General features: G+C 38.4%; 1 protein-coding gene across 1 annotated transcript; it reads right to left on the bottom strand.

The window, feature by feature from the left end:
* Positions 1 to 5,547: 5,547 nt before the first annotated feature.
* On the bottom strand, positions 5,548 to 7,086 carry LOC123446329 (noroxomaritidine synthase-like). The gene has a single exon (XM_045122989.1). The coding sequence runs from the start codon at positions 7,072 to 7,074 to the stop codon at positions 5,548 to 5,550; it is 1,527 nt and encodes a 508-aa protein (XP_044978924.1). The 5' UTR covers positions 7,075 to 7,086.
* Between the last annotated feature and the right edge of the window lie 6,529 nt (positions 7,087 to 13,615).

Genomic DNA, 13,615 nt, shown 5'->3' with positions numbered 1-13,615 from the left:
AAACCGCAGCAAAAGCCCCATCCCACCCCGCCTACGTACCCACCACTTCCTCCTATACACCTCACAACCCCTTCTCACTACACCTAGCGCACTACCTTCAACCATCGGCGCGCCCCAAAGCCCCTCCCACCACTACACCTAGTTCCCGCTGTATGTAACGGAAACTAGTCGGTGTTGACGAGGAACCGCATCTCGCTTGCCAGGCCCGGGTACACGTCGTGGATAAAGGCATGCAACAGTGTTATCAACACCGGGCATGCGTAAACAGCGATCAGTACGAGTTGTACGCCATGTTGGAGGGTCCAACAAAGGAGGACTCAATGATAGTTGTGGCGCCAATAGGCGTGAGATAGAAGGTGTCGTTGTCGCTAGTGGTTGTTGGAGTAGATGAAGTGGTCGATGAAGACGTCGACAACGTAGGCAATAAGCTAGTGTTGGACAAACGCGAAGAGATAGTTGAAAATTGGTAGTCGGAACCTGTGGTAGTCGATGAGGGAGGGGGCAGGGGGAGGCGCATGTCGGTCTGATGGTCAAAGTAGGCAAGAAAGAGACCAAAATCATGCGCGAACGGAGGCGTTACCGCTCCTACCAAGGCGGCACGACACACACAATAAAGAAGTCACCGTGTGTGGATGGCCTACTAGACCGTCTGCTACGACGCTACAGCTCGAAGGTTTGCGTGGGTCAGGGCAACAACTGGATAATATCAACTACAATATGGCACTCTGGTCCATATTACCATCATTGTTTACACCTCCACCATTTAATGTTTTTATTTACTTTTTTGTTCCAATCACTATCACTATTCCCTCTTGTGTTTTGATCCTTTGCAAACAACAAGGCCGGAGAGATTGACAACCACTCTGAACTCGTTGGGAGCAAACTTATTTGTTGTGTGTGCAGGTCCATGTCTTGTGCTAGCGCCAGAGCAGCGGACACCTACTTGCTGATCCTCGGAGTCTTCCTGGTTCGATAAACCTTACGGTGCCCGTGTAAGGGAAATCTGCTGCTGACTACATCTCCACCTTCCACTTGGGGTAACCAATGAGGGGCGAGAAGTATATCCATGAGCTCGTCATCAGGTGGCTGAATCCGGGTTGTGGGGGTGCGGAGTCGTGATCCAGGGGCGGTGATTGCCAGACCCCGGTGAGGGAGCGGCACACCACTCAGATATAAGACCGGCGGTGGCATGGAGGAGAGATCTAGGGGCGGTGGCGGCCGGATCCCGGGGAGCGAGCGGCGCAGCGGCCAGATTTGGGACAATTGGCTGCTTGTTCCTGGGGCGACGGCAACCGGATCCCGGGGAGGGAGCGATGCAGCGTAGGGGGCGGCGTGGCGACTGGTTGTAGGGATAGAGGAGGGGGCGGCACGGGAGGAATCGGGGTAGGGGAGGGGCAGCGCGGGAGGAATCGGGGCAGCGCGGGAGGAATCGGGGCACATGAGGTGCGGGATTGGGTGTTTATTTGTACAAGGTGGTGTTTCTTTTTTTTTCTTCGTGGGTTCGAGAGGGTTCACAAGGATCTTGTCGGCCCTATATAGGAGCGTCAGATCAGAATAACTATTCTCATTCAAGGATCCGAATAGTCCTATATATATAGGGTGGGACTATTCTAATAACACCCCTGAAGACTTATTCTAATAACAAAACAACTTATTATGACATCACTTCAGCACTGCCTCGCACCTCGACCCGAACCGCAGCAAAAGCCCCAACCCACCCCGCCTACCTACCCACCACTTCCTCCTATACACCTCACAACCCCTTCTCACTACACCTAGCGCACTACCTTCAATCACCGGCGCGCCCCAAAGCCCCTCCCACCACTACACCTAGTTCCCGTTGTATGTAACGGAAACTAGTCGGTGTTGACGAGGCACCGCATCTCGCTTGCCATGCCCGGGTACACGTCGTGGATAAAGGCATGCAATGGTGTTATCAACACCGGGCATGTGTAAACGGCGATCAGTACGAGTTGTACGCCATGTTGGAGGGTCCAACCAAGGAGGACTCGACGACAGTTGCGGCGCCAATAGGCGTGAGATAGAAGGTGTCGTTGTCGCTAGTGGTTGTTGGAGTAGATGAAGTGGTCGATGAAGATGTCGGCAACGTTGGCAATAAGCTAGTGTTGGACAAACACGAAGAGATAGTTGAAAATTGGTAGTCGGAACCTGTGATAGTCGATGATGGAGGGGGTAGGGGGAGGCGCATGTCGGTCCTATGCTCAAAGTAGGCAAGAAAGAGACTAAAATCGTGCGCGAAGTTACTGCTCTTACCAAGGCGGCACGACACACACAATAAAGAAGTCAGCGTGTGTGGATGGCATACTGGACCGTCTGCTGCGGTGCTACGGCTCGAAGGTTTGCGTGGGTCAGGGCAACAACTGGGCAAGACCTTGGGGGCGGAGCCATGAAACACGTCGTGCTGCGCTAGTGCCCATGCACACATCCCACCTCATCACACATGTCATGTCATCAAAGGTTCACTCAGCATGCATGAAAAAAGTTTTTGATTATATTATGTGACTTATGTTCAAAATGTTTTCTGACTACAATAATAAACTACTATATACGTACAATATTATTTTACCTCAACTATGCACGTTTTCTACAGTCGAATTACTGAAATATATTGATCGATTCCCCGAGCTACACACGAGTGTATATTCTAGTTAAGCTAGTTCGTGGTACTCCACTCGTTTGTGATCTACACCTTTTCCTTTCACTCAACCACTCGTTTAGGTTGTGATGGTACGAACTAGCAAGATGACAAATTTAACATAAGTTGGGATGAATCCAAGGATTAATTGGCGGTCCCACAATAAATTGAAAGAAAATGATGTGTGCAAAACTACAAAAGTGAGGTGGCTCCTACAACCTAGCAAGGATGAGATACACATCAAGCCTATGTATACAGGCAATCACAACATCAGACCGAGAATTGTTGATGAGGCTCAGTATGACGGTTACGTCCGGAGATGATTACGAGGGCTCTGTCCTTGCACTAAGGCCCGTTCTGAATCCCTCCGCTTTGTGGGTATGTACCCAGAGAGGACGGAGCTGTAATTCAAATTCGTAAAGCGGTTGTACAGATGTTTTGTAGATTTTTAAATTTTAAAAAGCTGATGAATTATGAAACGGGTCCTACTAAACACCGTAAAGGTCTACAAGCGCACTGAGATTAACAAATAATCTTGGACCGCTTGCATGTCAGGTCCAGAAGCCACCGTGGTGTTTATATTCAGAAAATAAAAAATTGTATTTTATCATTATCTACTTATATTTTGCTTCAGATTAAAAAATATGTAATTCTAGCTCTAGCAATTAATTAGTAGTGTAGTCCAAAAATTTAAACATATTACATAAAATGATAATAAACATGCATACAAACTTATAAATTATAGATACAATTTGGATGTACATTTCATAATGAGAAACTGAGTCATTGCATTACCTATTAGAATATTAGACTTTACTCTGGCTCCTATTAATCAAATTTATGGTATGTACATCATAGACCTAGTACGTGGCTCCTTGTTAATCATAACCGATGGTTTGGAATCTAAACCTCTTCCTTTCACTCAACCACTCGTTTACACAGCGTCAACATTGATCGGATGAAATAGCAAGATGACAAATTCATCATAAGTTGGGATGAATTCAAGGATTAGTCGGCGGCCCCACATTAAATTCAGTCAAAATGGTGGGTGCAAAACTATAAAGGTGAGGTGGATGCAAACCAGCAAGGATGAGACGACCTCCCGATGCAAGAGACCAAGAGTTTGCCTGACATGAGAACATAGGTTTCGTGTCCTTGATTGCTTCTGTTTCCATATGACCCTATCGCCCGTGGCTTTATTGATAAAACGATATCAAGAGTTTTCTGTCTAAAGTAGTTATCTGCTCAAGTTTAATTAAGGTTGCTAGAAATTCCAGACATGCACCAATCCTATTCAAACAGACAATCAAAATGAGATTGAGAATGTTTTATGATGTTCAATATGGACGCCCATGTACAAACATGATTACGAACAGTCCATCCTAGGACTAAAGCAACATCTTAAATGGCTGACAAGCCCACCGAGATTAACAAACAATGTCTAGCCAGTTACATATCAGGTTCCGGAGGTTGATGGCTCGAGAATTTGTGATATTTTTCGGATGATTCTTATTCGGTTTTCACCGGAACTTTATTACTTCTCGTTTTTTTCTAACGCTAATCCTTAGAAAATATTAGTATGCCAGTCATTACTTTGTAAGATTGGTGGTGTATCCGTCGTCAAAATTGCAACAGCCTCCACACAGAAGAGATGGATGTCGCAAGTTTAAATTAGCCAACAATGGTCTTTAAGATCATAAATGAAATTCCAAACTTTTTTTCACGCTACAGAAAACAAAAATCGCTTATTAGTGAGTTAAGGAACACAAAACCTAATTGATCACCCTGAAGACAACATATGTTACCTTGCTCAAAAAAACCTAATTGGAGCGAACCGTCACACTTCTCCAGTGGTACAAAAAATGAACCACCAAACACTTCTCCAGTTGTCATATTAGGGTTGGTGGTTTAATGTAAGCTCATCTATCATGGTAGCACGAGATAAGGTTGTCTATAAGTCGTGATGAACCGTTCTTTACTAGAGGTGAATTGTTCAATCAATTGTGATGTTATGCCAGTAATAACCTATATATGTCAAAAAAAAGTGAGATGTATTACATAGCCCACAGTAGGTGGATGGATAAACTATTTTTAGAACTGGGAACTAATTTATAAATGATTACGTGCATCACTTGATGCATGTGCATGCCAGGACCACACTCCCCTTTTTTTATGAAAATATAACGTCACAGTGTTCTGTTTTCCTAGAGAAACTTATGCGAATAGATTTCGCCACTTTTTGCCTGAACGTTTGTATATAAGCAAATGTATTTTCCCCTTTCCTGGATAACGATGTTGTGATACGTTCGATATAAGCATTGCTAGGAAATAGAGGAGCAAACACTTTCACATAGTAGTTACGCCCAACTTATATCATTGCCGGAAAAAAACTCAAGAGCTCAAATGGATCACACTCAGAGCAAAGAAGAAGAAATACTCCACCTTTAAAGCTTGGGCCTGTGCCTTCAGATAGCTATTTCCGTGGTTGTTGTTGTTGTTGTTGTTGTTGTATTTTTATTTGTATTTTTTTATTCTTTCAGCACTACTTTTTGTACTATTCAGTTTAAAATTAATAAAAAGTACAAAGCATACAACTATTGTTTTACAAAATAACCATAGTAGTTGCACACGAATGAATGTAGGAATTAAATTTTGGCACAATAACAACACCACCAATAATAATAATAATAACATAACGATGGTATAAAGTACACTTGGGTGTATAATAATAATAATCTTCTGGTTGTCTAGAGTAGCTCATGTATGTGTGGTGCGTGTGCGCGCACATGATTAAGGTATGAGCAACAATCTGATGTGTGATAATAATACGATGTTTGCAGAATAGCTAAAGTATGTGTGCAGCACCTACACACACATAAAGCGAGCCCAATTTACATTTCCCTCTTCTTTAGCTTCATTTTGAGCCCATTTTTCATCTGTAGAGTGCAAGATAGCTTGGTCTGGATGCTTTGCTGTTCCACCACTTCCATTTCGAAGTTCCACACCAATGTGGCGACGACGGTTTTCATCTGCATAACAGCAATGTCCTTGCCGGGACACATCCTCGGGCCCGAGTTGAAGGATAAAAACTTGTGAGAAGGTATGTATCTTAGTTTTTTGCCATCTTCCGAGAGCCACCTTTGTGGTTTATAGTCGTGACAATCTTTGCCCCATATGCCCTCCATCCTCCCCATGGAGTAGATAGAAATAAGGACCATCTCGCCGGCCTTCACCTTATGGCCACTTGGCATGATATCATCGGCGACCACTGTCTTGCGCTCGAAAGGTCCCGGTGGGTACAACCTGAGTGCCTCGTACAAGACAGCTTTTAGATAAACTAGGGATTTGGTCTCTTCTGGCTCAAAGACCACCATGGCACCCATAGCCATGGCTACTTTGCGTGTTGCAATGGGTGTGAGCTCATTGCGAATGATTGACACGATGGTTGGATTATGTGCGAGGATGTAAAATATCCATGTCAAGGTTGTGCCTATTGTATCCCTCCCAGCGAGCATGAAGCTAATGAGCATTGCACAGAGTAAATCATCATTGGAAAAGTCTGGGTCGTCGATATAGGAAGATAGAATATCCACCCCATCTTGCTCATTGTCATTAGAAACAAGTCCTCCATAGATCTTCTTCCTTTCAATCATATCTGCGACGAACCCTCGTAGCATTGTATGCGCAGCATGCAGTTTTCTCTCAGGGCCAATGTTTAGCCACCTCATAACCTTCCAGCAAGAGGACGGCATTACGTGCCGGAGAAATCCTACCTCCATCACTGTGTCCATGGCGACCGCAACGTCCATGGCCGGCATGCTCGACGATAGGAGGCCAGGGTCCACACCAAAGAGAGGCATGGCAGCTAGGTCAAACATAAACCTCGCAATCACTTCTTGCATGTCGAATGGGGTGCCGGTCCTTCCGATGTGGGCAAACAATGGGAGGAGGCCATTCTTCACCTTGTTGTGGCAGCAAGCCGCCATACTGGCAACCAACTGTGGGTTGCTGAGCACTCTCTGGAACTTCGGGCGCTGCCGACGCCACAACTCACCATCAACGGTGAAGAAGCCTCCATCCATGATGTCGAAGATAGCTGCGAATTCTGCACCCTTGGGAAAGTTTGCATGGTTCGTCGTGAATATGTGTCGGACATTCGCAGGGTCACAAGTGACGAAGATGCGCCCTTGAGGTGTATATACCCTGGAATTGTGGCTTATTTCGGCAAGGCCCTCGGCAAAGTAGTCATGCACCTTATGGAGGTTGGCAATGAAAGAAGGCAACATGTGTATTATTGGCCAGTTTGTGGGTAGCACTGATGTGTTCTTTGATGTACTGGATTTGAACCGCAACCATAGGGCAACAAGAAGCAAGAGTGGCGTGAAGATGGGCAGCTTTAGCGAGAAGAAAATCGACATTGTTCCCAGGAGTGTGGGATATGGCGATGGACATAGCGATGGCTTCATTTATATGCGCGCAGGGCGCAGCGATTAGCAGATCAGCACGGGTTTTCACATTACTGTGGCTTTAATTGGGACTCCATACAATACTACAGCGATGTGCGCATGCTTCGCATTTTACAGTACAGTCACTAGCCTACTACTCGTACAAGATATATTGTATAGCTCCAAAAGAGAAATGGTCATGAAATTAAGAAAAATTTACTCAACCGTGTGTTTAGTTATATGTAGTATTATAAAAATAGTCAAAACACGTCAGAATCACTGGAATAAGCAAAAATACATTCTCTCAAACGAGTGGTTAGAAACACGTGTTATTCACATATTCGTAAAAACTACGGAACTACATATTTACCACCTAAATTCTTTACAATCATTATCATACAAAAATATATATATGTGCTAAATTTATATAAATACACTGTCTAATTAAAGAAATTTCTACAAAGTTCACTGTTAAAAAATCCTACAGTAGTTTTATCACGTATTGTAACTGATGTATTGCAATCGATCCATATTAATTATCGTTGATTTAGTACTATTTTATATTGAACCAGGGACAATTATTATGAATCAACGGGAGTACTACTAGAATTTAATTAATTTACATGGTTTAAGGTGGTAATATTCGTTACTCCCTCCCTTTTCGGTTTTTAGAGCTTAAATCTAAAATCTCATCAACCAAGACATATTATGAGTCGAGGAATATATCTCGAACTTTACAAAACTACCGAAATTAAACTCCGGTATAATACTTGTGTATATTCCTAGGGAGAATATCATACGGAAACTCCGATATGATACTACCGTGTGTGTGTGTGTGTGTCTGTGTGTGTGCGCGCGCGCGTGTGCCTGCGCATGTGTGTGTGCGCGCGCGCGGGGGGTGTGCTCGGCTGACAAGTTCACCCATTCAAATTTTATATCATGAAACGATTCATACACTTAATAAACATAAAGCTTAACAACATAAATTTTAAAAATTATCCTAGCAATATAGTGTCGTCGAATTGAACCTGCAACCATGGGCTATATAGAGGCCACACATAGCACTTCAACCGACGACATCGAATGGTAAAAAGGATAAATTTAGATTTATAATACAAAGAGCCCATGTGGCTAAAATGACCATTGGGTGACTCAGTTTCCAATGTGTTTGCTTTTTATTTTATTTTGTTTTTTATTTTTGCAAAATGTACGTAAATCATCATTTTGTGTTACAAACCATAGACATGTATTTAAAACTAATTATGTTAACAAGTTCATATAAGTTCATAAAATACCTATACAATACTATAAAAAATAAACATAATAAATTTTTTAAATGAATAATATACTCCCTCCTTCCCGAAATAAGTGACTCAAATTTATACTAACTTTAGTGCAAAGTTAGTACAAAGTTCTATTCACTTATTTCAAGACGGAGAGAGTACTTTATAATTTGAAAGCAATGTTCACATTTTAATAAGATATTGAACTGATTTTTAGAAACGTTCATATATTTAAAATAATTATCATATAATTTTAAAATTTCCACATTTTAAATAAAATATTCATGTAGTATCTAAAAGTGTTCAACTTTAAGTTAAAACTAGGTTGTTTTAAAAAGTTTATATAGTATATAAAAGTTTGTGTGTTTAAAAAAAATAAACATAAGCCTAGTGCGAACTTAGATTGTAGATCCTCACATGAATAATACTTGAATCATGTGAACATCTAGCACTTGTTCGAACTCGTTGCCTGAATCAGTTTGGCTTATGGAGCCTCAGCTACAAGCTGAAAGACATCAACCAACTGCGTTGCGACAAGAAGCCGAAGGACTGAAAAAGTCCATGTAGAATTCAGATGCATACTTGCAACAGCAAGCATTGGAGGAATTTTAATGCAAAACAAGAGAAAGCTAATAATCTTGCTAGGGAGAATATCATACGGAAACCAATATTCAATAAAAACTTTGTGCAAAGCATATTTTAAAGTTTCAAGAAAAACCTGAAAAAATAATGGGATGTTAAGAGGGTGAAGTTTTAATGCCACACCAATTTCAAGTTGAAAGACATTACAAGATGCGAGCTATGAAAAAGATAAATTTCATCCCCGAATATTGACATTACTATTTGGTATTATTCAACGCTGATTTTGTCTTTTTCACAGCTCACATCTCGTAATGTGTTTAAATTTGAATTTTTGCATGGCAATAAAATATCATCCTCTTAACATCCTATTTTTCAGATTTTTTTGAAACTCCAAAACATATTTTTCTTGTGGTTTTCACCGGTTTCCATCAAATACTGGTTTCCGTATGATATTCTCCCATCTGAGAATATTATATGGAAAGTAGTAAACAATGAAAACTTGGTGGAAACCATATTTTAAAGTTTCAAAAAAATATGAAAAAATATGGGATGTTAAGAGGGTGAAGTTTTAATGCACACCAAATTTCAAGTTGAAACATTACGAGACGCGGGCTATGAAAAAGATAAATTTTACCCCAGAATATTGACATTACTATTTTGTACTATTCAACACTGATTTTGTCTTATTCATAGCTCACATCTCGTAATGTGTTTCAATTTGAAATTTTGTGTGGCAATAAAATATCATCATCTTAACATCCTGTATTTTTTCAGATTTTTTCAAAACTTCAAAAAATATTTTTCTCGTAGTTTTCCCGGCATGGTGGGTATCCAGGATAACATTTGTTTACGCTTCTGATGTGGTTTCAGTTCAGGACTTGTTTTGCTGTCGTGTTTATTTGCGCTGGTGGCCAACTTAGACACCCATTGTATGTAATATGCTGCCTTGTTGTTCCCTATATTTGCACTGGTGGCGAACTTTGATGCTCAATGGATGTAATCCGTGTAATCACAATGGGTGGCCAACTTAGACACCCATTGTAATCGCTGTTTATTATTTCTTTAGTATTTTTTGTTTATTTGCTTATATAGTGAATGAATGCAGTTCTTTTTTCTCGGTCTGCTAGTGGCGCCAATAACAATGTGCATGTTAACTACTGTAGTGACCATAGGCCTCCTACGAGTCATAGGCTCCATGGGCCACACATGGGTTGTACTAACCGTGGGCCAATAGAAAGCAACAATAACGGGTCATTAACAGAGCGGTCCGTTTATGGGGCCTGACGTACATAACAGGATGAAAACGGCTCATTTGATTAACGGGCCATAAATGGGCGGAATATATCCACGGGCTGAATTTAGCTTAGAAAAAAACTTTGAACAATTTTTTTGTATACAATGAACATTTCTATAATGCATGGTGAACTATTTCATAATCTAAGACGATCATTTTCGTAATACAAGGTTAAATTTTTGTATAATAAAAAAAGAAAAATGAAATGACAATAAAAAGAAAAAAAGTGAAACAGAAAAATACTTAGAGGAATCAGCATTCCAATCCGGCGTTGCCTAGCCCGGGAAAGAAACTCGCTCAGCGAAGCCATCATTAAGGCAAATCAGTTTGGTCATACCGGTCCCTTAGTGGTTCCTATGATCCCGGTTTTGTGAACATTCTAGAAGGTTCCAGAACCAGATTTCTTCTGTTGTGTTTTTTTTTTGGTTTCTTTTTGTTTACCTTTTTTGCTTATTTCCTTTCCTTTTTGATTTTGTGTTGCTTCAAAATTTTAATTATTTCGCACATTTCAAAAAAAAAAAAATCAAAAATGTTCGCATTTTATAGAATTTCTTCATCTCTAAAAATTCTACTGCCATTTTCAAATTTTGTTCATAAATACCATAAAGAGGATATTCAGAATGTGTTCACTTCGTGTCAGAAAATGTTCAGTAATTCAATAATAAATGTTCACATTTCTTAATATTTCTTTGTTTTGAATGAACATGAAGAACATTTGTTCACATATTTCAGATTCTTTATATTTTTCAATTTTGTTTGGAAGTTTTAAAATACATTATCGTTTCCAAATTTTGTTCTGGAATTTCCAAAAAACAATATGTTTAAAAATGTCCATTTTTTGCAAAAAAAAATGTGTCTGTTTTTAGAAATTATTTCTGTTCTTTTAAAAATATGTATGCAAATTGAAAAGTTGTTCAATTTTGTTTCACCAATGCCAAAATTGTGCGGTAATTTTATAAAATGCTGACACTTTGATAATGTATTAAAATGTTAACAAATTTTAAAACATATCATTTTAACGAATTGTTTTTAAAAGTATTGCCACTTTCAAATTTTCTACACAAAGAAACTTGAGCTTTTGTGTAAAATTAAACTAATATTCTGGAATAACAAAAACAATTCTAGCTATTCAATTTTGTTCACAAATTAGAAAAATGTTCAGGTTTTCCATATTTGTTCGTTAATTCAAAAATAATTCATGTTTTTTTAAATTTGTTCAAAATTTCAAAAATAATGATTTTCGGAAATATTTGATATTTTTGAAATTGTTTGTAATTTCAAATAATGTACTCGTTTTGCATTTTGTCATTTGAAAATATTGACAGCTTTTTTAATATGTGTTTGCAATCTAGAAAAATGTTCATGCTTTAAAACATATTTCAGGTTTCTTTTTGAAATGTTCATGTTTCCATTTCTGCAGGAGTTCAGAAACCGTTCATGTTTTATAAATTGTTCGCAGATTTCAGCAAATGTTCGTATTTTCAAATTTTGTATGTGAACTTCAACCAAATTTTGTTCGGAATGATGTTTAAAAATTATTAGTAACTTCAACCAAAAATCATGTTTTCAAAAATTAGTCTGGATTTCGAAATTTGTTCTCTTATTCATTTTTCTTCACAAATTAGAAAAAGTAGGTATTTTCAAAAAGCATTTGGATTGTTGAAAAATGTTTTGAAAGTTTTTAAAAAACATTCGCATTTTAAGAAGTGTTCTAAATTCCAAAATATGTACCCTCTTAAGTTTTTTTAGCAATTAAAAAAAAGTTCAGTTTGCGCCGCCGTTGTTAGTTATATGAAGCTCGTCTTGCACAAACACGAGATCTGTTGTTCGAATATTCACTCCCTCGTACGCTTTTTTCAGCATTTTCCTCCCCGAACACTAGCTTTGATTCACCCCCAATGGGCGCCCAATCGGGGGCGCCTTGTGCAAAGCTACATCCATTTGCCTCAGAACACGGAGACTATTTCTTGTTTAAGAGCAAGACAATGAGAGGTTTAAGAGCAAGACAATGAGTGTGTTGCTACCACTCCGCCCATGTCATGTTAGTGATAAGTTGTAGGTGCGCGACATACTTGAGGCGATTCAAGCCGTCTTTATTTAAGTTTCTTTTTTTTCCTTTTCTTTTTTCTTATCCATTATTTTATACATTTTTTGCACTTCGTTTCTTTGATTTTGCCATTCTTTTTTCGTTTAATTTCTTCTTTCACTTTCTTTATTCTTCTGCTTATTTTTCAACATATTTTGTGTACGCCAATAATAATTTCCTAATACACATCTAAATTTTTTCAATACTTGTTCAACATATTTTCAAAAATTGTTCAACCGTTTTATATACATTATCAACATTTTTAAAGTACTTTTTCAACATTTTTCAAATAATTATTCAATACTTTTATATATATGATTAACCTTTTTCGAATATTTGTTCAACTATTTTTTCTAAAAAAAATCAAATACTTGGTCACAATTTCTAAAATATTTTTCAGTATTTTATATACATGACCAAAATTTTCTGAAATACCTGTTCAATATTGTTTAACATACTAGTTCAACATTTTTTAAATATTTCTTCATAATTTTTTAAATACTATTCACTGTTTTATAAAATACTTGTTCAATCTCTCTCTCTCTCTCTCTCTCTCTCTATATATATATATATATATATATATATATATATATATATGTATATGTATATATCCGGTATATTTTAAAATATAAGAAAAGTACATAAAGCAGAGAGTGAAAGAAAAAACAGAAAAAAGAGGGTGTGGCTTCCCGGGATTATGGGCCGGGCCAGGAAAGAAGAAAAGCACACGATGGTTACTCTCGCTACCTTTGAAAAATTAACGAAACTACTACAAATGTAGCTACAAATGTACCTTTGAAAAATAAACGAAACTACTACAAATGTAGTAATAAACAATAGCATTAAAGAATTAATATATATTAAGCTAAAAATGTACAAGGACTTTTACAAAAAGTTGACGCTTGTCGGAAATCTTCAGGAATTTGAAAAGAGTTTCAAAATGGGCACAAATTTGAATGGTTTTCATCAAGTTTAGAAAACGTTCATTGAACTTTTAAAAAAGTACATCCAATTTGAAAAACAAATCCCCTATTTTTGTAAAATATTCAGTCTATTTGAGACAAATTTCATCGAATTTGATATAAGTTCATAGATTTTGAAAAACAAATCATAGATTTTGAAAGAAAAAGTTAGTCGATTTTGATAACAGTTCATATATTTTTGGAAAACAAACCATACGTTTTAAAAAAGTTCTTAGAATTTCCAAAAAAATCATGCACTTTGTGAAAGAAATGAAAAGAAAAAGAAAGAAGAGGAGGATTGATCGAT

The sequence above is a fragment of the Hordeum vulgare genome, chromosome 4H (genome assembly GCF_904849725.1).
Source record: "Hordeum vulgare subsp. vulgare chromosome 4H, MorexV3_pseudomolecules_assembly, whole genome shotgun sequence".
In the NCBI taxonomy this organism is placed as follows: domain Eukaryota; kingdom Viridiplantae; phylum Streptophyta; class Magnoliopsida; order Poales; family Poaceae; genus Hordeum; species Hordeum vulgare.
The sequence above is the reverse complement of the archived record's forward strand: the minus strand, read 5'-3'. Positions and strand labels throughout refer to the sequence as shown.

Excerpts from the sequence above, each read along its gene's own strand:
- LOC123446329 (XM_045122989.1), bottom strand. The coding sequence starts at position 7,074 with ATGTCGATTTTCTTCTCGCTAAAGCTGCCCATCTTCACGCCACTCTTG.